The sequence below is a fragment of the Fistularia commersonii genome, chromosome 32 (genome assembly GCF_037954325.1).
Source record: "Fistularia commersonii isolate RoL2024-O1a breed Wild chromosome 32, RoL_Fcom_v1.0, whole genome shotgun sequence".
Taxonomy (NCBI): domain Eukaryota; kingdom Metazoa; phylum Chordata; class Actinopteri; order Syngnathiformes; family Fistulariidae; genus Fistularia; species Fistularia commersonii.
The window spans coordinates 7,875,040-7,901,525 of NC_141315.1; the positions used below are offsets into that span (position 1 = coordinate 7,875,040).

The 26,486-nt window shown below is 46.7% G+C and overlaps 1 protein-coding gene across 5 annotated transcripts in view; it reads left to right on the plus strand.

Annotated features, from left to right (window-relative positions):
* The window catches only part of sdk2b (sidekick cell adhesion molecule 2b), a 306,191-nt gene that overhangs the window by 264,780 nt on the left and 14,925 nt on the right, over nt 1-26,486 (plus strand). For 3 of the 5 annotated variants that reach the window (XM_086139455.1, XM_086139457.1, XM_086139458.1), the window contains exons 19-43: nt 493-688; nt 1,030-1,128; nt 2,816-3,007; nt 5,971-6,092; nt 6,187-6,296; nt 6,771-6,921; nt 6,997-7,234; nt 7,745-7,860; nt 8,700-8,889; nt 9,403-9,501; nt 10,159-10,353; nt 10,437-10,638; nt 13,091-13,194; nt 13,370-13,440; nt 13,939-14,071; nt 14,781-14,837; nt 15,886-15,987; nt 17,275-17,390; nt 17,507-17,693; nt 20,847-20,984; nt 21,232-21,441; nt 22,241-22,366; nt 23,024-23,188; nt 23,283-23,423; nt 24,220-24,358. In XM_086139455.1, the coding sequence (XP_085995581.1) occupies nt 493-688; nt 1,030-1,128; nt 2,816-3,007; nt 5,971-6,092; nt 6,187-6,296; nt 6,771-6,921; nt 6,997-7,234; nt 7,745-7,860; nt 8,700-8,889; nt 9,403-9,501; nt 10,159-10,353; nt 10,437-10,638; nt 13,091-13,194; nt 13,370-13,440; nt 13,939-14,071; nt 14,781-14,837; nt 15,886-15,987; nt 17,275-17,390; nt 17,507-17,693; nt 20,847-20,984; nt 21,232-21,441; nt 22,241-22,366; nt 23,024-23,188; nt 23,283-23,423; nt 24,220-24,358 (3,599 nt within the window). The remainder of the gene's footprint in view (nt 1-492; nt 689-1,029; nt 1,129-2,815; nt 3,008-5,970; nt 6,093-6,186; nt 6,297-6,770; nt 6,922-6,996; nt 7,235-7,744; nt 7,861-8,699; nt 8,890-9,402; nt 9,502-10,158; nt 10,354-10,436; nt 10,639-13,090; nt 13,195-13,369; nt 13,441-13,938; nt 14,072-14,780; nt 14,838-15,885; nt 15,988-17,274; nt 17,391-17,506; nt 17,694-20,846; nt 20,985-21,231; nt 21,442-22,240; nt 22,367-23,023; nt 23,189-23,282; nt 23,424-24,219; nt 24,359-26,486) is intronic. The other 2 variants (XM_086139456.1, XM_086139459.1) reach the window with 1 other exon arrangement.

The window sequence follows — 26,486 nt, forward strand, 5'->3', positions numbered from 1 at the left end:
GACTTTGCATTTTAGAACCAGGAAAGTGCATGGAGTCAGAGTCGAACCAACGCGCTTCCCCTGTAGAAACCGAAAGAGGACGGCGGCGACACTCACCACTCTTACATTCCCTGTGAACTTCATCCGGCCGAGTACATTTAGGTTGATACGGCGGTACTTTTAAAAAATGTAGTACTTCCTTGAACGTCCGACAGGAGAGTTTTTTCCAGCAGCTTTCAAAGGTGAGGGAAGGAAAGACGAGAAAAAAAAAGGTGTTCAAAGGAACCGTAGAAGCGTCAAGAGCGGCAGATGAGCGTCCGCCGAGGATTCCGATCCGCTCGCCGATCCTCGCTTTCCGAGTCTCTTCGATCTTCGGCGCCGACGGACAGCGGGGGGAAACGAGGCTCCCGGAACTCGGCGCTCGGACGACGGCGCGGCGCTTCGGAAACCGACCCCGCGACGTCGGGTTTCGAGAGAACGATAACAGCAGAGAATTTTGTTTGCCTCCATTAGCTGCTGGCCTGGGAGCCGGGCAGAGACGAAGAGGTTTCCATGGTAACGGTGCAACCCAACTACCAGGACAGCGTCCTCGTGGGATACGTGACGGGCCTGAGGAAGTTCACCGAGTACTTCACCTCGGTGCTGTGCTTCACCACGCCGGGGGACGGCCCCCGCAGCCCGCCCAAAGCGCTGAGGACGCACGAGGACAGTGAGTGACAAGCCGGCCCCGGCGGCATTTTCTTGTCTCCCGCGGCGACGGGTGACGAGGGGGAGTGGGTGTGGGAACGTCTCATGGTAACACATCCTCCCCCGCGGGTGAAATCCATAATTCATGCAGAGCGAAGTTGCGGAGAAGCGCTAATGATCGGGAATGCTCTGCAGCCATCTTGGATCACCATCGGAAGATTATCGATTAATCTCAAAAATAAATAATCCACCGAAACGTGTTATTTTTATTGCATAAAAATTTTAAAATATTTACTATATATGATAACTACACATCATTTTTTTTTTTTTTTTTAATCTGTCCATCCTCTCGTCCCTCTCTAGCCCCCGGCGCCGTGGGTCACCTGAGCTTCACCGAGATCCTGGACACGTCGCTCAAAGTCAGCTGGAGTGAACCCGGCGAGAAGAACGGCGTCCTCACAGGTTCGATCCAACAGTGTGTGTGTGTGTGCGTGTGTGTGTGAGGTTGTTGTGAAGGCCGATATAACTAATTTAAGTTGTATCTCTCACTCGGTGCATGCATGCTCACACGCAACAAAAATGCTTCCGATAAATAGACCTATTTCCAAACTAAATATACACACAGTTCACACACGCGCACACAAATACACACACACTTCTATACATACAAATATGAGATGAAGCAGTCACACTCTACCTGAGCATGGCAATAAATATTATAAATTATAACTAAATAAATGGATGGATGGATAATTGATGAACATAAAGATTTTTTTTTCTATAATGAGTGAAGCTCCATTATAAAACAGAAAGCACGTCCAATCAGTGCCCTGCAAGCTGTGATTTAATGGAGCAGTTACCTAGCAATGAAGAGGAGATGGTGACCAGATGTGCACGTGGCAAAACAGCAAACCCGTTTCTTTAATTTTCCCCTGTACCTTGTAATGACAATAATAGTAAGAAATTACAGCTAATTTCTTTGTGCATTTTAGTTATATGTTGTTTTTCCAGCCGGCTCGAGACAATTTGCGAGATATTAATACTGACAATGTAAAACTTGATGAGAGATGAAAAAGCAATCATCTTTAATGAACGTTAATGTCAACGAATTGTTCTGATGAACGATCCCAAATAAGCGTGATGCCTTTCTTCGGGCGTTCATCACCGTGGTTACAGCTGCCTGATGAAGATTTTGATATACGTGGGGAAACATCAGCTCCTTAGGATTTTATTTTATTTTATTCAAACAATATAAGTACCAGTAACAACATAAAGAAATAAACATATGGTAATAACGCCCTTCAAAAAGCCCATGAACCCAGTTATCTCAAAGGCTTTGGTGGTCATTATTATATTTTTAATGTATTTTATTTTATCTTTCCAAGTAATGTTAGTACCAATAACAACATAAATGAAAATCTAAAAAAGGTCTTGGACCCTGTTGTCTCAAAGGCTTCAGAGGTCATTTATTCATTTATTTATTTTGAATTTATTTATTGCTCAGAACTCATATAAACAGGTATGAAGTAATATAGTTATATATGCATGCGTGCACATATAAATATGAATGTCTATACAATATATATATATATATATATATATAACATTCTGTGACCTTACTTGGGGAAAAAGCAACATCATTCATCAACCCACAGACTGGTAGTGATATGTCAACGCCGTCAAACACGGGGCTGAAATGGAGGGGCGAGGGGGGCCGGCAGAGGGTCTCCCCAAAACATCATAGCGCGGGGGATGCGGGGGATGCAGAGGCTGACACGGCGGCGAAATATCGATTTGGCAAGAAACGGTGCCTAATGCCTCACGCAATCACATGAAAAGCGCCTCTGGCCAGGGAGCAAATTGCATTAACTTTGAGAGGCTAAGTGTGTGTGTGTGTGTGTGTGTGGGTGTGTGTGGGGGTGTGTGCGCGTGCATAGGGAGGTATAATCAGAAGCTTATTCAGTTTGCTATATTCAATTTTTGATGTTAATTTGATATTTCTGTTAGCTTGTGCCGCGGCATGCTAGCTGCAGGATGGCATTGTAGTCCGACCGCTGGTGTATTTTCTGCGGGCGGATTCTCCGTCTGCTGCCGTCAACTTGTCTCCGCCTTTTAATTCATTCGGTCATTTATTTTTTTTTTTTTTTAGGATACCGCATTTCTTGGGAGGAGTACAACCGTACCAACACCCGGGTCACCCACTACCTGCCCAACGTCACCCTGGAGTACCGGGTTACGGGGCTCACCGCTCTCACCACCTACACCATCGAAGTGGCGGGCATGACCTCCAAGGGTCAGGGGCAGCTGTCCTCCTCCACCATCTCCTCGGGCGTACCTCCCGGTCAGTGCACGCCGATGCGCCCGACGCACTCTGGAGCTGGCACCTTAATGTTCCGACTGGAACGTGAACGTCGGATTTCTGGACCTCCTCGCTGCAAAGCGGGAGCGCTAGCCACCGTGCCTGGGTGCAGCTCAATGTACCCAGAAATTCAGTCGAAATATATGTTTGGTCCTATTATTTTGGATTTTGGATGGTTCCAAAATGCAGTAAATAGCCGTACCCCGTCAGCAGGTTCACCTCATTCACTTCCTTTAACCATTTACTTCAAATTAATGGCCGGGTGTATTTATTGAACCTCCCTTCCCTGATTTATCGCCGCACGTTGAACCTGGCGAGCACACACCTCGCCGTCTGGCGCCAGACACAATGAAACCCAACCTGTGTCACCGCAGCCGGGACCGAACCCAAAGCTCACACAAACACAATCACACATAAAGGCACTCAGGAGAGCTTTTAATACAATCACAGCCTTTAACAATTTCATTTTTTGGCGAATTTGTGCGATGTGGTGCTCGGGGGGGGTGAGTGTCAAAAAAAAAAAAAAAAACAGCCGTCTGTCGCTCCGCCGGCGGCCTCTGCAGCTGCCGCCGTGGCCCCCGGAACGGTGATTACACCCATTGTATACGTGAAGAGAAACCGCCCCGGCAATCAGCCGTGCAAATAATTGCGAGCTAGTACTTTTTATTCTTTATTTTCACCGGGACGCCTATCATCTGCATCCCATTACCATCCAATGGACACATTATTGGGGGGTAAATGGCCAATTCTGCCCCCTTGGGGTGATTATATCTTATTAATTTTAGGCCACGGAATGCAGGCTCGGGGGGGGGGCAGTAGAAAGTGTCTCCCTGAGCCGGTCCCAACCCCAAATAAATGGAGAGGGTTGCGTCAGGGAGGGCTTCCAGCGTAAGACTTGTGCCAAAACAGAGTACGAAAATCGAAAATACGAACCTCATGCCCAATCGGTCGAGGCCCGGATTAACAATGATTGCCATTGCTGCTGATAAACTACAGGGTACAAGTGGAAATTGGGCTTCTGTGGATAGAATAAGGAGAGGAGGCAAGAGTCTGGGACTGAGAGTTGGAACTTTGAATATTGGGACGATGGCAGGAATAGCTAGAGTTGGTTGAATTGATGCAGAGATGGAAGGTGGATATACTGTGTGTCTAGGAGACCAGGTGGGAAGGTAGTGGAAAGAGAAGCTTAGGAGAAGGTTTGAAGTTGTACTATCATGGTACTGACAGGAAGAGAATAGAGATATCTTGGAGGAGTTTGTTAGGTATGTTCCAGAGATGACACAAGTGTCAGATGGACTTATGAGTCTGAAGCTGTAAATTGAAGGCATGATGCTCGGTGATGTTAGTGGCTATACCCCACAGGTGGGATGTGAGTTAGAGGAGAAGGATAAGTTCTGGAATGAGTTAGGTGTATTGACGCAGAATATCCCCAGTGGTGAGAGAGGGTTAATTGGTGCAGACTGCAATTGACATATTGGTACATGTTGGTGATGAAGTGATGGGCAAGTTTGGCATCCAGGATAATGATAATGAGACATACAATGAAGCAATGGGAAAGAGTGGTAGAAAGTAGACTGAGAGCAGAAGTCAGCATTTGTGAGCAGCAGTATGGTTTCGTGCTTGGAAAGAGTACTACAGACGTAGTATGTGCTTTGAGAATGTTAATAGAGAAGTACGGAGAAGGTCACAGGGAGCTGCATTATGCCTCTGTAGACCTTGAAAAAGCATACAGCAAACTGCCAAGAGAGTACTATGGTATACAATGGTATTATATGAGGAAGTCTGGAAGGGCAGAGAAGTATGTTAGACTGGTGCAGGACATGTATGCTAGCTGTGAGACAGTGGTGAGGTGTGCTGTAGGTGGGACAGAGATGTTCAAGTTGGAGGTAGGACTACATTAGGGATCAGGTTCAAGCAGGTTGGAATGGGTGAAGAAAAGTGTCAGGGGTACTGTGAGATAGACGACTATCAGCCAAAATGAATGGAGAGGTGGACAAGACAGTGATGAGACCAGCGATGGTGTATGGTTTGGAGATGGTGGCACTGAAGAAAAGACATGAGGAAGAGCTGGAGGCAGCAGAGATGAAGATGTTGAGGTTCTCTTTGGGAGTGATGAGGGTGGATAGGATCAGGACTGAGTCTATCAGAGGGACAACACTTGTTAGATGTTTTGGAGAGAAGGTCAGAGAAGCCAGACTGAGATGGTACAGCCATGGACAGTGGAGGGATTGTGGATATGTTGGTAGAAGGATGCTGGGGTTGGAGCTACAAGGCAGGAGATCTTAAGGAAGACCAAAGAGAAGATTTATGGACGTAGAGAGAGGACATGAAGTAAGTTGATGTGAGAGAAGAAGATACAGATACAGAAGACAGAGTTGGATGGAGGAGGTTTATTTGTTGTGGCCATTCCCTGAAGGGAAAAGCTGAAAGGAAAAGAATTGTAGGTCGCCGCCCCCAACTCCCACGCTCCACGCGTTAATATCTGTGCTTCAGAAACACAAAGACGGTAATTGTGTGTTTAAAGTTTATTCTTGTGACAAGAAATCTCCTATCCATCTGCTCTCTATCCGTCTTCTCTGAGGTTTTTTTTTTTTTTCAACATTCATTTCCCATCTCAAGGATTCCTAAGGAATAATCCATACTTATTGTTTACTCGGCTCATGTGTAAACACCGGGGTATCAGATTGAATCCCATCGCCGCGTAACGGTGGCGTAATTGACATTCACGGCGGCGTCCCTCCCACGCCGGCGCGAAGGCAGGCGGATTATTAAGTTGAGTGCGTGCAGAAGCGTGTGTGTGCAGTATCTGTGCAGCCACTAGAGGGCGCAGTTGCAGAGGGATTTTTCCGTCATCACTGTGTAAACCACGGGAACCCAGAGTGTGTGTGTGTGTGTGTGTGTGAGGGAGCAGAGTGTAAATGTGCGGTGGTTCTGCTCCATCGCAGAGCTCCCCGGGCCACCGACCAACACGGCCATCTCCAACATCGGCCCCCGTGCCGTCACCCTGCAGTTCAAGCCCGGCTACGACGGCAAGACGTCCATCTCCCGCTGGCAAGTGGAAGCCCAGGTGAGGCTGCGCGGCTCGCCAAGAGTGTATGCGCGCGTGTGTGTGTGTGTGTGTCATCACGTTGTTGGATGTTGAAGCAACCTTTGGGTCCTAGGTGGGCGCCGTCGGGGACAGCGAGGACTGGGTGACGGTCCACCGGGTGTCCAACGAGCCCGACGCCCGCTCCTTGGAAGTACCAGGCCTCAACCCGTACACCTTCTACAGGTAACCGCCACCCAATCTGTCACCGGTTGTATCTGCACCGTGGCGATGACACCGCATTTGTATCGATTTAAATTTTTAAATTACTTTATACTTTATCAGTCCCTTGCGGGAAGTCATTCTCTGCATTTTACCCATCATGGATGAGCAGTTGGCATGCCATCTAGCGACGCGAGGGGAGCAGTTCGGGATTTGGTGTCTTGCTCAACAACACTTAGATACACAAGGAGGAGCCGGGAATAAAACCGTGAATGTTCGGGTCCAAAGACAGTCGCCTCTTTGCCCTTAGCGACTGAGAAAACCAACACGTTGTTAGCGTAGCACACCCAGACGTTGCCCAGCACTGTTAACTTCGTGATTACACCTCCCCGCCACCAGGGGGCGCTGTCGTCTCAGGAAGTAGGCCGTCATTGTTTTTTTTCCGAATTAAATCCTGGCTAATCCTCTGTATTTGGTGACGTAACCCCAAAACGGCAGGTTCCGGATGCGTCAGGTGAACATCGTGGGCACCAGTCCTCCCAGCCAGCCCTCCAGGAAGATCCAGACCCTGCCGGCCCCTCCAGACGTGGCCCCCGCCAACGTCACCCTGCGCACCGCCAGCGAGACCAGCCTCTGGTTGCGGTGGATGGTGAGCGAGCGTTTCCGAATCAGAACTGTCGACGGAGCGCGTCGTCGCTCGCTCACCTAGTTTCCTGTCGCTCAGCCTTTGCCCGAATGGGAGTACAACGGCAACGCGGAGCAGGTGGGCTACCGAGTGCAGTACTCGCGCGCCAGCTCGCCGGGCCGGGCCCTCACCCAGGTCATCGCCGACCGCCTGGAGAGGGAGTTCACCATCGAGGACCTGGAGGAGTGGACGGAGTACGAAGTCAGGGTCCAGGCGGTGAACGGCATCGGGTTGGGCCCGTGGAGCCAGCCGGTCCGCGGCAGGACCAGGGAGTCCGGTGGGTCACTAGCCATCGCTGCATCACACATGTTATAAATGTGTAGCAACCGGTCACATGACCTCACCCTTGACACGTGAGCTGTAAAGGCCTTTCCCTTCCCGTGGTTAAGCACGTGGGTGCACCGCCTCTGCTATGAATCACACACACACACACACACACACACACACACTCCATCCGAATGCCTCCATGTGTTCATTTTCAACCTCCTCTCTGCACCTCCCACCCCTCAGACGTCGGCGTGCCGGGGCAGAGAGGAAATTGAGAACACATGGACCCGAATGTGAAATTCCTGAGCTCCATTTTTTTTTTTTTCCACACACACCAGTGAATTCTCAGGAATGGCTTTCCTTACGTCCGGTGGTGAGAGCCGGGCCCCCCGAGCCCGAGCGATCCGCGCCGGGCCCCCGGGGGGATCCTGGGATATCAGTCGATGGCAATAAACATACCTTACCACAGGTGGGGAGGGGGAAATAAAAAGTAATATTTTCTTCTCTCTCCTTCCTCCAGTCCCGTCCTGCGGGCCCACCAACGTCTCCGCCTTCGCCACGACCTCCAGCAGCGTCCTGGTGCGCTGGTTCGAAGTCCCCGAGCCCGACAGGAACGGCCTGATCCTGGGCTACAAGGTCGGCTACCGTGGATCCACCGTTTCATGCAGCCGCTGCTTGATGCTGCAGGCGCCGGCGGCATTCCTTTTTTTTTTTTTTTTTTTTTTTTTATTATTTTTTAATTTTATTTCTCAGAAAGGAGAGTTTCACCCAGTCTTGAGTATCTGAGGCCAAATTAATTTTGTGAAAAATACAAGAAACCTCTCGAGGTCAGCAGAGAAATTGCAACTTCAGAAGCTTGAAAAAAAAAAAAAAATCATTTATTTATTTACTTTTATTTTAATTTTCCAAAAGAATTTATCATTTCAAGGACGTGTGTTTCTCACAGGATTCCGTGAGCAAGAGATAGTTAAAAAGAGGGGATCAGAATGAATTAACCGTAAAAAAAAAGATTTTGTCTAAGTTGTTTATTTTTTATGAACTGAACGAAAAACATTTGATATTAAGAAAAGAATTCAAAATAATAGTCCAGTGAGGTGATCTTGTCATGATAAAATATACAGCTTTATAATTCCCTTTAAATTAATTTATGTATTTAATTTCCTTTTGTCATCTAATCACTTCAACACAGCCGCTTCATGTCTGTTTCGAATATATTTATATAGTTTTCAAAAGCGCATTTTCAGGGCTTTTATTTTGAAGGTTTAAAATGATTTCTTTTTTTTCAGTTTGTGCCTCAGACATGGCCAAAAACCTGCAGTAACACTTCTTCAAAAAAGATCCCATGTGGTTTTAAAACACCTGAAGGCATTATTTTACTACACAGGGAGTAGTTTGATGCATGCTTTTTACCGGAAAAAGGGCTTCGGATGCAGTAGCCGTACTCGCCTTCTCTGACGCTCGCCATCGCCCGGCAGGTGATGTACAAGGAGAAGGACTCTGACAGCGCCGTCCGTTTCTGGACGGTGGAAGGAAACGCCACCCACAGCGTCCAGCTCACCGGCCTGGGCAAGTACGTCCTCTACCAGATCCAGGTCCTGGCTTTCACCCGGATCGGGGACGGCCGGCTCAGTTCGCCGCCCATCCTGCAGAGGACCCTGGACGACGGTGGGGAAACTGGATTTCTTAAGAATCTGACAAATTTATGCAACAGTGTGTTAAATTAGATTGCAATCAATTAAAATGCTCTTAATTCAGGCCAGGTTTAATGGCAATTGAAAGATCCGTATATGGGCATGAGGGTAGTGTTATAGGCTACCATTCAAAATCATTATTAAATTTGCTTTTGTTCAGCGTTCCTTTTTTTTCTTTCTTTCTGAAATATTGGAAAAAAAAAGTTGGATTTTTTTTTATTTTTTTTTTTATCCATGTATTTAATTTTTGTGTCAGTCAATAGGATTGACAGAAACACCATGGGGGAAAAAAAAAGAAGCTTCAAGGCCAATTTTTGTAAAAGTCACCGCAGGAGTTCACTTTGAATGGGACAATTTCACTTTCAGGGAAAATCTATTCAGCAGAGATTAGAAAAAATAAATAATAATAAAATAAAAAAGTGCTTTTTTTTTTGTGTGTGTGTGCATGTTTATGTCTCTGAAACATCTTCCCTGCCTCCCCCTGCAGTCCCGGGACCTCCGATGGGGATCCTGTTCCCTGAAGTCCGGACCACCTCGGTGCGGCTCATTTGGCAGTCGCCCGCTCAGCCAAACGGAATAATCCTGGGTGAGGAAAACAGATGAGGCCTCCTTGAGAAGACTCGTCTTATGGCGTAGCTGCACATATCATGGTTTGCCACAAAAACCCAAATTTAACCAATATTTATTTACTTATTTTCCCTCTTTTATTGTTTTTTTTTTTTATTTATTTGACTAAAATAGTTATTTTTTTCTATTTCTTTTTTCCTTTTTTTAAAATTTTATTTGTCTTCCATGTGCCGTTCCATCAGATTGGCTGGGGTTGACACTGATGCTTTTTCTTTGTTCTTGTAATTTAGTTTTAAATGACATAGAATGTAACATATATATATATATATATATGTTTGTTTTTTTTTTTTTTTTTTCCAAAATCTAATTTCTTGATCATAATTTTCATTTAATCATTGAATAACAAAAAACTTATAAGGGTTAATGCCATATAAGGGTTCTCATATAATTAAATGAATTTACCAAAATTTGTTTGTTTGTTGTTTTGGTGGTGTGCTTATTTCAGCGTAAAATAAAAAAGAATCAAACTAAAAGACAAGTATTTTTGGGTCTATTCCATAGTGTCATTAAAAACAGTATAGCAATGTTATCCGGATTTTATTTTTCTAAGAAATAAAAATCTGTCACACAACATTTGTGTCAATATATTGATTTTTTTTAATGTGTATCATCATAGCCTATCAGATCACCTACCATCTCAATTCCACCAATGGGAACGCTGCCACCGTGGACGTGCTGAACCCCAGCGCCCGCCGCTACACGGTGACCAACCTGAAGCCGGAGTCCGTGTACGTGTTCCGCATCACGGCTCAGACACGCAAGGGCTGGGGCGAGTCCGCCGAGGCCCTGGTGGTCACCACGGAAAAACGAGGTGGGTCGGCGTTTCCGTGACCTATGACCTCTGTCCTCCGTCCGTCTCTGTAATCCCCGTCTCGAACCCCCGCCTGCTCCCAGCTCGCCCGCAGCCCACCAGCCGGCCCTCCGTGCCGCAGAGGGACGTCCAGGCCCGGAGCGTCCTTCTTTCCTGGGAGCCCGGCAGCGACGGCCTCTCCCCGGTGCGCTACTACACCGTGCAGCTCCGCGAGCTGCCCGAGAGCAACTGGACCGTCCACTCCGCCTCCGTCAGCCACGAAGCCTCCACCTACGTCGTGTCCAGGTACGGCGGTACCTCCGTCCCCGCTCTCCCGCGCCCCGGTATATATTTTATTCCATTAGCACACTTTACTTGAAGAGGATAATACCGTCTGTTCTCATCTACCCGCGGCCGCCGTAATATCCCCTCAGCGGCAGTTAAGCCGGCAACTCGGCAATATGCTAATGGAGAATATTGTTTTTTGGGAGCCATTAAAGTCTGGTTTCCAATGCGGCGAGTGCTACGGGCTATTAAAATAAGTAAGGATATTAGGGGACAAACCCAACAAATGCTTTTTCTCCTCTATTTTGGGGTCTGTTTGTGAAGGTCGGGCTTGACAAAGCGAGTGCGCTCACGCCGTTGAAAGCACTTACCTAGCAGGCTGCGCACAACAACGAGTCCGGGAAACCGAAAGAGTGGCAGTCTTCCTAAATATTCCTTCCAACGGCCGATCCTTCTGACCCCCTTCCCCCTCCATCTGAGCGCTCGAGGAGAAACGGATGGCGTGCGTGTCAGACAGATGCGTCTCGTATTGTCTTTTCACTCGCTTGCCCCCCTCGGGCAAATCGTAGCATCTGGCCTGTCAGTTTCCCTTCCATGACAAAGTTCGCGACTACATAAAGCCCGCTGTTCTGCCGGAGAGAATCTGCGCTCAACAAATACACAAATATTTATAGTATTTGTCTTTTTCGTCCCCTTCTTTTCTTTCCGTTCGCTACATTTCATGCGCTAGGGTTTGACGTGAACGGATATAAACAGAACCCGCAGCAGAAATTCACGGTTTTCCCGCAGTGATGGAACGACCCACCATGGCGGCTTTTGATGTTTCTCTTGTTTTTTCACGCAGCGCTTTCAATCCACCCTTAAAATTAAGAATTAAAAAAAAAAGGGTTTGACTCCTTGCGAGTAACATTTGGCGTTTCGGTTCCTGGTCGCCCAACAGGTTTGCTTTTCTAGCCTCCAATCCTGTTAGCCTTGCTAGCAGCGCAGGGAGAACAGAGAAATGCTTTGTACCGTCGGTATGTTTAGCGAGGAGGACTCAGTCGATGGCGGGTATCTGGGCGTCTTCGGAGAAGAGCGTTGAGTAATGCGGCGTAAGCTAGCATCTGCACCGACTGCGCTTTGAAAAATTGCAGGAGTACCTCACTTCTCTGGCTACCGTGACAACGGGTGCACTTTCAAGTACCGTATTTTCACGACCATAAGGCGCATCGCACTAAAAGGCGCTGTCTCAGTTATGTGTGCCATTACTGTATTTAACACACACATAAGGCGCACCTGATTATAAGGCTCGGGTTTTATATTCAATCCACGCCCACACTTCACCCCTTAACGTTCTCATGTTGTCCTCTACTACGTCCGCCTTACAACAACGCACACACACAAGCATACAAGTGTGCGTATTTAAAAACAGAGCAGGAGCTAACCTGAGTTTGGTACTCACATTATTTTACCAGTAATCGTCCTCAATCAAACCCATGGAAGTCCTCATCCTCTGTTTCTGATTTGAACAGCTGCGCTAAATCTCCATCAAACATACCGGGTTCACTTTCTTCACTGTCAGAGTCACTTTCCGTGCCGTGCGTCTCCTCGGAAACAATGCTGGCTTTTGCAAAAGCTCGAACAAAGTGCCAGCGGACACGTTAGCCCGAGCATCGCCTGGCGCTGCCTTCCACTCTTAGTGAAACCGTGGTCTCCAAGAAGACTTTTCGTACCTCGTTATGCGTATCGCTACCGTGCCGGTCCCCTTCTTCTCCACGGTTTGACTCACCGGGATGTGGAAAGTGAGCGGCACCTCGTCCATATTCGTGATGTACCTGGGCTGGGATGTGTTTGACGGCGATGTTTTCAGGGTTGTTAAAACAACGCACATACCCGTTCTTTTATATACAATCAACGCCCACACTTCCCCATTTAACATTCTCATGGTGTTCTCTACTACGTCCGCCTTACAACAACAACACACACAGGGCGCACTGCACTATAGGGCGCGCCGCACATTTTGAAGAAAATCTAAGACTTTTATGTGCGCCTTATAGTCGTGAAAATACAGTACTCAGATCCCGCTGTCCGATCTCTCGGGACACTTTTCACGTCTGTGCCGTGAGAAGCTAACATCCAGCGCTGCCGTTACGACTGATTTATCCATCCATTATCCAAACTGCTTATCCTGCACTTGCGGGGTCGTAAGGGCGCTGGAGCCGATCCCAGCTGTCACCGGCTGAGGGTCAGAGTTCACCCTGGACTCGTCGCTAGGCAATCACAGGGCCACATAAAGAGACAAACAACCATTCACCCTCTCCTTCACGTGTCACATCCGGCTGCACGTCTCCGATGAACCTCATGTCTGTTTTTGTGGGTGGAGGAACCGGAGGAACCCCACTCAGATGGGGGGGAACATGGAGTCTCCACTCCGTATTCCACACATTACCTGCTGCTGGGCAAAGCGCTAACCACTTTCTCCTTCTCGCCGAAGGCTAAAGCCCTTCACCTCCTACCAGTTCAGGGTGAAGGCCACCAACGATATTGGGGACAGCGAGTACAGCGAGGAGAGCGAGGCCATCACCACCCTGCAGGACGGTATGGCCGCCGCCGCCGCTCACACGGCTTCCTCCCCCGCCGTCTATTTTTGGCTCATCCATCGGCTGCTGTTGTTCTAGCCAGTTTGCGTTTACGGCGTTTGGCATCTTTCACTTTGCACATTTTCGGGTCGATTTAGCTCATTTATCTTCCCCCTTTTTCTCGCCCCCTCCAGCGCCTGACGAAGCACCCGCGGTTCTCTCCGTCACGCCTCACACCACCACCTCGGTGCTGATTCGCTGGCAGGTAAAAAGAGACCCTGTTTTCTTTGCCTCCTTTTTTTTATTGCTCTCCATGGAAGCGCCCTCTAATAAGAGATTTCAACGGTATCCAGCGCAGGCCTGTATTTACAGATCGCGGTTTGGACAGACTTGTACGCACAACCCTCCGTTACGCCCGCGACTCGTAAAGAAAATAACAAATAAAACACTCTCCCGCTCACACACACCTGCATTAACAGGCCTTAAAGGGTAGAAAATAGGTGGCGCGGAGCCGCCGTTTCACTTTTATGGAGAGCAGTTGTGGAGTTTACAAGGACTGGGAGGAACTTGTTTTCCTCCCCGGCGCTCACTGGCCTCCGGGTGGGGATTTCTGACTCTGACTCACCTGTGGAGGAGCCCACTCCACGGGGGAAGTGATGAAAATGTGTGTGTGTTCTCACATCTTAAACCAACACATTAAGCATCTGTTGGAAAACCGTATCGGAAACCGACTCCTAAATCTCCCGCCCCCGCACTCTCGCAGCGCCCGGCCGAGGAGAAGATCAACGGTATCTTGCTTGGGTTTCGCATCCGCTACCGGGAGCTGCTGTACGACCGGCTCCGCAGTTACTCCGCCCACGCCATCAGCAGTCTTTCCACCTGGGCGGAGCTCACGGGTGAGGAACCGCCGGCGTCATTCCATGTCTGCAAAGTAAAATCCGTGTTAATCTCAAGGTAGCGGACGGACGACGATCCCGTTGTTAGCCTCCGCTTGATACTGCGCTAACATCGTTTTACCCCCGCCAATCATTTTACCACCATTTTTACCAGTTATTTCGTATTATTTAAGCAGTCAGAACTGGATCCACATGGGGCTGAAGGCCACCATCTCATATATAAATACAGTAATACCTTCACTTAGGAGTTTAATTGGTTCTGTGACTGAGCTCCAAACTCAATTTCCTTGTATATCAAATTAAATGTTGAAATTAATTGAAATGCTGTCAATCCGCTCAAGCCCCCTATTTTTTTTTTTTTTTTTTTTTTTAAACAAAAAAGTACTAAATAAATAACAAGTAATGTATAAAACTAATAATACATAATAACAGAGAATGTAATGAAATAAACCGGTTTTCGAACGAAGATGCCAGCGTCGGGCAGCAGAAGAGGTTGGGGGAGTTTTACATTTGATGCTCTGTCACTTAACTTACTCCGAAAACTTAATGCTACGACGAATTGCTAAAATCAACTTGCATGCTTTGCTGCACTTTACTGTTAAACTTTATTGAGTAAGGCAGTGAATGCAGGCCATCTTTTTAAAAAATAAAACTTTCCCTGACTGGATTTGAGTGACTCTTCCCTTCCGCCTTTTCCTCCGACCTCAAGCTCCCTACAGCATCCGGAACCTGAGCGACCCGACCCTGGCACAGTATGAGCTGGACAGTAAGTGGACCATACTCTAATTTTTCTCATTTATAAACTGGATTTGGGCGTTCCAATAAGACCAGAACTGGACAGAAGTGCCAATGACGTAGTGCATAAAATATTTTAAAAAACACTGTTTGATAAAAAAAAGTTAGAGCTGGCAAATACACTAATTACATACTGATTCTTTTATATACATTTAAGATTTTATTTTATGCATGCCCCTTTACTGTTTATGTAATTTATATTCAGATATTTAGTTGACTAGTAAATTATAATAATGAAATATTTGCAAAAATTAATCAGAATAATAATTTAAAAATATCATAATGATGATAATAATAATGACTACATGAGTAAAGAATAAATTCCTTATGTTGATCACGTGTCGAGAAAGAAAGAAATTGATTAAATGGCAGTTTTAAAAGTTTGGTTCTCATACAAGTTGAAGAATTGGAACTCAAACTGTCGGGTTGAACCTCAAAGCGGGGTAGATATAGAAGAAAACTTCAAGCTCGGCTCGCTTTGCAAACAAAGGCGTGTTTGGACAAGAAGCTCCGAACACCGAAAAATCACGTGTCCCATTTCCTCGTGTTCCTCCCCCATGGCCGTAAAAACGATGGCAACCTTGACATTTCAATTGCTTTCTGAGAACCATTCAGGAAACGACAGTCGAAAATTCCCAGGTCGGTCCCGTCCTCGCCGCCCTCTGATGTTTTGAAAAGCCCGTTCGAAATGTACGGAAATTGAGTTTTCAAAGTTGAAAGTGGAAGACAAAGAAGAAGAGAAATGTTTCCATTTTAAAATGAAAGCGGTGGCCTCTCTGTAACCGAGGAAGGAATAAAAACAACAAAACAGTAAAAGATATCGCTCGATGAAAGCTGGACATCGAGACGCTTCGCCACCTCGGCTCCGATATTCATATTTTTTATGCAGCACTTTAAAGTCTGTGCAGTATGCCGAATTTGAAGTGAAAAGAAAGAAGGGGTGATCTGAGCAGGAAGGGTCGCGGAGGTTCGTTCGGTCGTAATTCCTACCTTCTTGACTGCCTGCTTGTTTGACGCAGAGCTCAGCAAACACAAGCGCTACGAGATCCGAATGAGCGTCTACAACGCCGTGGGCGAGGGGCCGACCAGCCCGCCGCAGGAGGTCTTCGTAGGGGAAGCAGGTTTGTCCGTGCGCTTCCGTCAAATCTCTGCTTAGATTTTCCCAAGACGAGTCACCCCTGTAGCTTCCAACGTTTTTTTTTCCTTTTTTGGCAATCTTTATATTCAAATTTGTATAAAAAATAATTTATGCATATATGTATATATTTCATATATTTCATATATTCAAGATTCAAAGCATTTATTGTGTAGAAATCCACCCATTGTGTAGAAAATCCATCATTTATTGTGTGTTTCCCTCTACAGTGAAATTCCTACTTTGCTGTCCGCAGTGCATTTGGATATATGCTGATTGGAAGAGTTTAAACATTATTATAATATGTTTATAGATATAATCAGTGCAATAGAACAGTAGCAGTGCAATAAGACGTTTCTGTGCAGCTGGGGGTGTAACTCACAAAGTGTAGGTACAAGGATGATATATATATATATATTTTGTAATGTTTTAGTAACAAAAACACCTGGTTGTCTGTAAAATGTCCATTTAATAATCTTTTAAGAAGCGTTTAATAAATAGCTGTCATTGACCACAGCCATGCCCCACACCCGCCTGCAATACAACTTTGTTTACACTTAAATCCAGTCAACAAAAAAAAAAACAGAATCCCTTGCACCCCAAACCACACACACAAAATTCCCAGCAACCCCAAAATCACATAGAAAGCAAGCATCCACATCAACCCCAATATTCCCCAATAAATATCCATATATATATATATATATATATATGTGTGTGTGTGTGTGTGTGTGTGTGTATACAAAGCATATATATATATGTATATACATTTTTTTTTTATGTGATATATTTGATTATATATATATATACACTGCTCAAAAAATAAAGGGAACAGTTAAAAAACACATCCTAGATCTAAATGAATGAAATATTCTTCTGAAATACTTTGCTCTTTCCGCAGTTGAATGTGCTGACAACAAAATCACACAAAAATGATCAATGGAAATCAAATGTATTAACCCATGGAGGTCTGGATTAGGAATCACACTCAAAATTTAAGTGTAAAAACAAACTCCAGGCTGATCCAACTTCGATGTAATGTCCTTAAAACAAGTCAAAATGAATCTGTGTTGCTTCCTGAGTGGACACTATGATTTCACAGAAGTGTGATTGACTTGGAGTTACATTGTGTTGTTCAAGTGTTCCCTTTATTTTTTGAGCAGTATATATATATATATATATATATATATATATATATATATTTTTTTTTTTTTTTTTAATTTCTTTTTTAATATATATTTAAAAATAATTAAAAAATCTGCACCTTCTGCAGTGCCCACGGCGCCCCCCCAGAATGTGGCCATTCAGTCTGCAACTGCCACCCAGCTGGATGTGACCTGGGACCCCCCTCCTGTGGACACTCAGAACGGAGACATTCAGGGCTACAAGGTCGGGGTTCCCTTTGCATGCCGCCAAACCCTCCTCCACATTCTAGCACCCTGAGAGTACAATGGCCTTTCAAAACGGCGCCCAATGGTGTAACTGAACCCCCGGTTCCGTTGCAGGTTTACTTTTGGGAGTTCCAGCGCAAAAACGAGACGGAGCGCCTCCGGACCCTGTTCATGCCGGAAGGCGGGGTGAAGCTGAAGAACCTGACGGGTTACACCACGTACATGATCAGCGTGGCGCCGTTCAACGCCGCCGGGGACGGACCCCGCAGCCCGCCGACCCGTGGACGCACTCAGCAAGCAGGTAGGCCGCACACCAGAATGTTCTGGAGCTATTTAATGAAACTGGATGGCGGCCATGTTGGTCAACGGGGTGTATTTATGCGCTCGCACCGTAAAACCCGCGGAGGGTCCCGCGGTGCGAGATGAGTCGACCACGAGGAAAAAAACAGGGAAGGAAAGGATGCTAATCGTCGCTGTCAGAATAACAAACATAGTTAGCGGAGCCGCACACCGAGGGAACGCTTCCAATCAGCGGCGCCGCTCTGAAGTCGCTCCCTGGATCCCCTGGTTTGTTTGGAAAGGAAATGAAAATGACTTGGCCACCCTCGTGGCTCCTTTTTTTTTTTCTTTTGAAGCGAGAAATAGCGAAAAGAACAAGAGAGCAATGCCCTCCCTGCGCCACAGGACAGTCAGAACGCCATCAACTAAAAACACAACGGCGTTTGAAATAAAACACGGCCGTAAGACGTTACATCCATTCATCCATTCATCCCTCATTTGTTCACGATAAGGGTTCCCCATAGGGTTTGCCATTCAATCACATATAGAGACATACATCTTATAGCAACGTACAACCAAATTTACTCTCTCGCATTTCATATATCGATATAAAGATAAATAACCATTCATCCTCTCATTCAAACATCATACGACGTACAACCGTTCCCTCATTCACAATTCATACGGAGACATTGAACTCTATTCACTTTTTTATTCACACCATCGACATGCAACCATCCACCACCTCATTATTTAGAGGCACTAAATTACCACGTATAATTTGCAAAAATGCCGACCAAATTAATTTGATCACTTATTTTCTGTGGCTGTTCCCTACTATATATCAATGCGCATTAAAGCTGTAGAAAGTCAAGTATTTTTAGGATTTTTTTTTTACTCCCAGTCACCTCCAGGTCATTTTATTTTTTTCACAACATTTAATTTGAACCATATTATCATTATGTTATAGTAAATCTCAAGATGAGACGCGCTCAATACAAGAAAAGCGAGGGAAAATAATCAGAACGGAATCTGCAGTTGCCTGGAGACTGGTTCATATTTTTTTTAAATAACTGTTTCAGTGACCTTTGCAAACTTGAAGGCTTGATTATACTTTTTGTTCTAATAGCTTAAGGCTACAAGAAACATTTTTTTTCCCCAGAAAAAAACATGTCATCAATAAAAGTCCTGTTGTTTCTGGAGTTCGTGAGGGTTAAGTGGATTTATCCCCGATCACCTGTGAGGACTGGAAGGCCGGTTTAAGTGAAGGAAGAGGGAGAGGCGTCCGCGGTTCACGGGTTTCCCTCGTAGCTCGACTCTGTCCCGAGCGAACGAAATAAATGACAAGATGGTGTCGGGGAGGAGGAGTGGGGTTGCTGCTCCTCTCGTCTGCAGACAAAGGGGGCTTTGTGTTACCGAAGCGTCTCTGCTCCCGCTGGACAAATGTAAAGACAACGGGTGCCGGCGAGGTTTTCGGAGCACGAGTTCAGCCAACTGTAATGAGGCCCGGGGACTCGCTGAGCGCCAATCAGGGCGGCCGGGGTCAAATTATGGCGGTTTGTTTAAACGATCGGCCGTCTTTGAGCCGGGAGGGACGCGGCGGTTCAGGGAAGTGAGGGCGCTCACTTGTGCAAAGCAGGCTGGTGTCGGTCACATTTATTTATTCGTTTATTCATTCAATTATTTATTTTCATGTAAGCATTTATTTTAGCTTTTATCGATTTAATTCATTTATTTTATTTATTTTATTTATTTATTTATTTATTCGTTTATTCATTCAATTATTCATTTTTATGTAAGTATATATTTTAGCTTTTATCGATTTTATTCATTTATTTTATTTATTTATTGATTCGTTTATTCATTCAATTATTCATTTTTATGTAAGTATATATTTTAGCTTTTATCGATTTTATTCATTTATTTTATTTATTTTATTTATTTATTTATTCATTCATTCATTCATTCAATTACTCATTGTTATGTAAGTATTTATTTTAGTTTTTATGTATTTTATTTATTTATTTTACATATTTTATTTATTTTTTCATTTATTTGTTTTTGTTAATTCAATTATTTATTTTTATGTAAGTATTTATTTTAGTTTGTATTGATTTTATTTATATATTTTATTTTATTTAATTGTATTTATTATTTATTTGTTTGTTTGTTTATTAATTCAATTATTTATTTTTATGTAAGTGTTTATTTGAGATGTATTGATTTAAGTATTTGATTAATTTATTTAATTTATTTGTTTATTCAATCATTTTAATTTCATGATTTATTTATTATTTGTTTACGTTTACTTATCTGTTTATTCCTGTACTTACGAGTCAGAAAATGTTCGCGGCGTAGAGTTCCACAGCGCAATGGCGTCAAACGCCTCTGCGTCGGAGGTACAAACCTCCTCGGTTCAGATCCGACTCGACGCGCTTCCCGTTTGATTCAGCCGTCGTAGCAGAACCGACAGTCTACATTGCAATGCGGCGCGCGGCGGCATCAAGCTGTCGCCGAGTTGTGCAGAAACAGCCAGGGTATCGTTGAGGGAACGTTTAGCGACAAGATAGATGCCGCTATCAAGGCCGCTCTAAATCAATTAAAAGTACAAATTGCTTTCCACCCGGAATCAGCCTCCTGCATTTATTCCGAGGGAAGGCGGCTCTTCGAGCCCTGAGACCAAAGCTTTTGTTTCTCATGAATTTTTAATTTTTAATTTCGGATTAGAGGGGCCTACATATCTATGAAGACGAAGCTGTGTGTTTGAACATCAAGTAGATTTTGATTAAAAGACCAGAAAAAAACAAACCAAAAAAAAAAAAAAACTAATATGTGCATACACTTCAATATGTATGCCAAACTCGGTTATAATAACGTGCGTTCGTTCATCAGCGCTGTCTCTTCATAAAGTAATAATGCACTCAAATGTGTACATCCGGCATCGTTTCTATGGTGACTGGTGTTGTTTGCTTTGTTTCTAGTCATTATCTAAAGCCATTATCTAGCGAGGCGGCAGGTCAGTGTTAAGCAGAGTGCAGTGTAAAGTGTGAAGGAGTCGGAACGCGGCATCCTCGTATGAGGACTCGAGGCTGCAGAAGGAATGTTGTGAAGGTCAATGACCAAATAAACACACACACACACACACACACATCCACTGACCTACCTGGGTTTTCAGCTCCCAGCGCTCCGGCCTTCATCCACTTCAGCGAGTTGACCACCACCTCGGTGAACGTCTCCTGGGGGGAGCCCACCTTCCCCAACGGCATCATTGAAGGCTACCGGCTGGTCTACGAGCCCTGCACCCCTGTCGATGGTGAACCCTCTTTCTGTCTTTTTTCTTTTTCCATTAAACCTGCCTAAATAATCCCCTGCATTAAATATACCACATATACCGTATACCACTGTCACATAATCATGCGATACATTGTGAAATAATAACTTTAACCCTGTGTCCTTCTAACCGCTGCCTCATTGTTTGTTGTGTGTCTGTGTGGTTGGCTGTGCACAATCTCGTGCTCGGCCCGTGTGAGACCTGCTCTAAATGTGGTATGTTTGTCTAGAGTCCTCAGTGGCCTGTGCCGACTGTCTCCACTCCCCCTCCCCCCCAGGCGTCAGTAAGACAGTGATGGTGGATGTGAAGGGGACGGGCCCCCTTTGGCTGAAGGTCAAAGACTTGGCCGACGGCATCACTTACAACTTCCGCATCCGAGCAAAGACCTTCATCTACGGGCCAGAGGTGGAGGCCAACATCACCACTGGACCGGGAGAAGGTAGGCTACTCTCTTCCCCTTCTTCACCTTCTTCTTTTGGCTGCTCCCTTCAGGGGACAATCATCTGCCTCCATCTAACCCTCTGCATCCTCTTCTCTCACACCGACTGACTCCACGTCCTTTAAACCTCCCACCTGACAGTTCCAACCTTCTACCCAGATCTGCACCCTCCCTTCTCTGTCCATGTCCAAACCTTCTTAATTCAACTGTCCCTCTGTTGGACTCATTCCTGATCCTCTCCACCCTCAACATCTTCATCTTTGTTGCCACTCCTTGTTCCCCTCCGGGTCCAAACCAGACAGCATCTTTGCTCTCACCTAGATCTTCTCCACACTTCCTTTCATTTTCTCGGGTGCAATGGGCTCTGCACCTGTTCCTGACTGTTGAAGTACTTCAAATCCTCCACCTTCTTGTAACCTCACTTGTAGGCTACTGCAAGTAAGGAACTTGTTGGCTACTACAAGTAAGGAATTGTAGGCTACTAGAAGTAAGGAACTTGTTGGCTACTACAAGTAGCCTACAAGTGAGCTGGCTACTTGTAGGCTACTTGTAGTAGCCTACTAATGAGGCTCATTTGTTGTTCCACTCAGGTCCCTGTCAGCCACACACATATATTCTGTCTTGCTGGTGTTCACCTTCCTTCCTCTCCTCTCCAGACGAGCATACATCCATCCCCTCCAGAGGATCCTCCACCTGCTCCCTACTCTCACTTTAGATCACGGCATCATCCGCAAACATGATAATCCATGGAGACCAGTCCTCCGACTAAAATGCCTTGTTGTCATGTGTTGCTATACAGGAGCCCCCGGACCCCCTGGAGAGCCCTTTATCACCCGCTACGGCTCGGCCCTGACTATCCACTGGACCAGCGGGGATCCGGGACGGGCTCCTATAACGCGCTACGTAATCGAGGCAAGGCCTTCAGGTGGGTGCGTGAGGGAAAAAAAAAAAACACCCCGTCCTCTCCCTCCTTGGATTTTGCATTCCCGGCCTCACGTGGGCCCTCGGGAAGCTGTGTTAAGTGTCGACATCTGCCGTCGCGGGGGGCTCTGCCACCACCGCTTTAATAGCTTATTGATCAAGAGGGGAGGGCGTACCGCCATGGAGACAATCGGAGTCTGGTTTCAGCCGTGATTGACACTCGCTGGCAGGGTTACAGGGGTGATGGATGACTCAGAGCAGAGGATGGGTTTCACCCCTTCTGACAGGAGGGTCTTTTTTTTTCGCAGCGCTATTGACATTAGCGTCGGTTAATACCCAAGAGACGATGAAGATGATTAAAGCTCTTCAACTGAGCCATATGCCAGGGGCCCGTAACAGCCCGCCGTACCGCTTGTGCTCGCCGGAGTCCATCGCCGGGGGCGATTTTCCGCAGCGACAGCGGGACAGCGAACCAGCTAACGTGTCGGTCGTTTGAGAAATAGCGTTCCCCGGCTATTTACGATGAGGGTTAGGCCGTCGTGAATCTCACCGGTGCAATGATTCTGATGGATTGTAATAATGCAATTTGTATGAGAGTTATGAACTGTCCACCGTGACATGTTGATGGAGCTCCGGTACATATTTCTTCCACGATTTTCAGACGAGGGGCTGTGGGACATCCTGATCAAGGACATCCCCAAAGAAGTGACGTCGCACACGTTCAACATGGACATATTGAAGCAAGGGGTCAGCTACGACTTCCGCGTCATCGCCGTCAACGATTACGGCTACGGCTCGCCCAGCCTCCCGTCCCCTTCCATATCCGGTGAGCATTCGGGGAATTTTATATCAACTGTAATTCACTTGTAGTCCAAATAAAAATTTAACCCCCCCCCCCCGCTTTGATTTTTCTTTTTTAGCCCAAAAAGTGGCCCCCTTCTATGAGGAGTGGTGGTTCCTGGTGGTGGTGGCTCTGGTGGGGCTCATCTTCATTCTGCTACTTGTGTTCATCCTCATCATCAGAGGGCAAAGCAAGAAGTACGCCAAGAAGTCAGAATCAGGTGGGCGAGACTCGACGGGACATTCAACCGTCGGGAATCCAACGACTTACCCTTTTCTCGTAGGAGTCGATAGCTGTATTCGAAAGTACCTTTTTTTTTTCCTGGGAACAAGTTTCGGCGATTGGGACCGAGTCAGACAATTGGCCGAGTGGTTCGGGAACAAAAGGCGGAGAAGGAGGGATGCGGAGGGAGGGGGGGGGCGGTTGCTGCACTTGTCCATTCAGCACGGCTCTGACATCAGCGGGTTATTTCACTCGGATCAGCACTCCTGCCATGGCTGTTTAGCTGCCAGGCATGGAAGGGGGGCAAGGGAGGGGTCCCTGCGGGTCACTGCCCATCTTTCTGACTGACAGAGGAAAAACAAGAGGTTCCTTCTCACTCCAACACAAAGACGTTCTAAAAAGCCTCCACATCCCCCTTTAGGAATTTGGCCCCGCCGCCGGACTCGTTTTTTTTTGTTTGCATAACCACCAGTTGACCTCAGGTAGCCTCGGTAGCAACAGAATTAGGGGGCCTGCTTCGGCCCCACAGGAAAAGTTTTTAAGCTTACAACATGGCAAGCGACTCCCCGCCGAAAAGGATTTATCTTGCGGGGAGACACCGTGTGGCGCCTGTCGCCCTCGATTTACGACGTTGCCCGCCCAATCGGACTTGTCGCCGCCCTTCGCGGCCGCTCCACAGCGGAGCGGCGGGCTCATCAATCGCTCTGAAGGTCAAGTTTGCAGACTTTTGGCCTTTTGCTTTTCTGTGCGCTTTTCTCCCGAGATAGCGACGCTATCCCTTTACTTGTGTCCAGGCAACAACTCCAACTGCAACGCGCTGACCCACGGAGACATGGTCAGCCTGGACGAGGGCCGCTTCCCCGCCCTGGAGCTCAACAACCGCCGTCTGTCGGTGAAAAACTCCTTCTGCCGGAAGAACGGCGTCTACACCAGGTCAGTGATCCTCGGGGGGGGGGGGGACAGGTGCACTCTGATGCTTCGCCAGGAGCCTCCGGCGTGAGGATGAGTCAACACGTTTGTGAAGGGGATGCCTTGTTTTGGGAATTCGCTCTTTTTTTTTTTCCTCACCGGGTATCGTTCTGTCCGAGCGCCATCCTGACGACGGATAAAAAAAGAAATAAAGCTCTCGGCCTTTGAGGGGCTTCCAGGAAGATTCCTATTTTTCCGTCTGCACTTTCCACTCAGCACCTGAGCTTCTGATTATAGATGAATCTCTCCCTTCTCGGAATACCGAAGGCCGGATGAAGCCGTCTGCCTCACGCACACACACACACACACACACACACCACCCGTGCCCGTCGGTTCAGAAATCAAACACAGGCCTAATCTCACTCTCTTCATTCTAATGCAGAACCTTCAAATGTCACCGCGTTTTCGGAGATCATTTGTCCAGAGATTAGGAGGGGAGTGGGTGTCTAAGCTCAATTCAGTCGTCATGGCGAGGGAAGCCGCTGCTCTTCACCTCCGGCGGCCGCCGGCTTAATCTGTCGTCGCTTCTCTTTTGTGACGGTCAATAATACAGCGACTATCCATTTCTCTCTTTTTATTCACTGCGAACGAGCGGCTCTGACAGTTCTGGCAACTTACTTACTTGGGTGAGCAGTGTGTGTGAGTGTGAGTGTGTGTGTGTGTGTGTGGATGGCAGATTTGGATGAGACGTTTGCATTGTCGCCTGGGCTGGACAAATGTGGCGGCGCGACGAGCGGACGTGACCAGAGTGTGTGAGATAAGATGAGAGCCCCATTCCAGAGGTCCTGCTAAGCACTATTATTGTATCATGTTAGCTATTAGCACGTAAACGTTAGCGCTGTTACTGTTGTTATTAGTATAAAATCGTTAGCGCCTGTCCCTCCCAACCCTCATTCCCCCTTTATGTCTGTCCTGCCCTACTGCTATCGATCTTCTTCTTTCTCGCTGCCTCTTCTCTACTGGTCGAGGCAGAAAACCGCCGTGTTTCCTTGCCGCAGTCGTAAGATACTTTCACGGACGGATGGAGGGTTTCTGTAAAATCATTAAAAAAAGAAAGGCAGCAACGGTGGCGTCTCGCAGCAAGAAGGTCCCGGCAGGGGTTCGATTCCGACAAAGTGCCTTTCTGTGTGGAGTTGACATGTTTTCCCCATGTCTGCGTGGGTTTTTCCTACGATCCAGGCCAAAAATATAAAGTAGGTTCATCGGAGAATCTAGATTTGTGAATGAGTAAGTCTCTATATGTGGCTCCCAGTCCGGGGTGAACCCTTCCTCGTGACCAATGACAACTAGGATGCGCTCCAGCTCCAAAAAGCGGAAAAGAGGTATCGTAACGTGCGGTCCAGACCTCTATTGGACAACTGTGTTGTGATTTGGAGCCATATCAATTCACTTGACTCGACGCGGCAAGCTTATTAGCAGTTAGCAGAGTGGAACAGATGCTAAGAGGCGTGATGGATCAAACTCAGAGGCGAAGCGGAGTAAAAGTTGCGGAAAAGGAAGTGTTTTGCGGCGCATTGAGCCAAACTCTTCTCATACGGGTGTCGTCTTCCAGATCGTCCGGCACCAGACTGCTGATCAAATCAGCCTGAGCACGGATAACGTCATTTGATGTTTCTGTTCTTCTGAACGTTGCTAAAAATATCGGATAATCGAAGGAGTCGTCTCTCGGGTATTACATCAGCTCGTCTCGCCGATCTTTCGGTGACAGAAAGCCCTTTTGGCGAGCGCGCATCACATGACGGCAGTCTTCTAATTGCGAGGTTGGGTCACTGTTTCCCCGCCGGACCCGAAGCGAACCTCTCCGGCGGGCTCGCCATCGGACCCCCCCTCCCCGCATCCCGACATGTCGCCGCAGAACAACCGTGACATCGACGGCGACAACAAGATGCCAGAAGGGCACGCTTGAAATAAGACGAACAAAAAGGACTCACCTTGTTTTCCCTCGGTGAAAACCGAGCGTGTAAATGTAGCCTCTGGCGTATCCGCCGATCTCCTGCCAACCTCTTTTTCACCTCTTTTTTAATGTTGTAATAGCAGTGTCCCAACAGAGGTACGCTAAAAGTCAGGCAAAGACCTCTGCAGGTCATCAGAA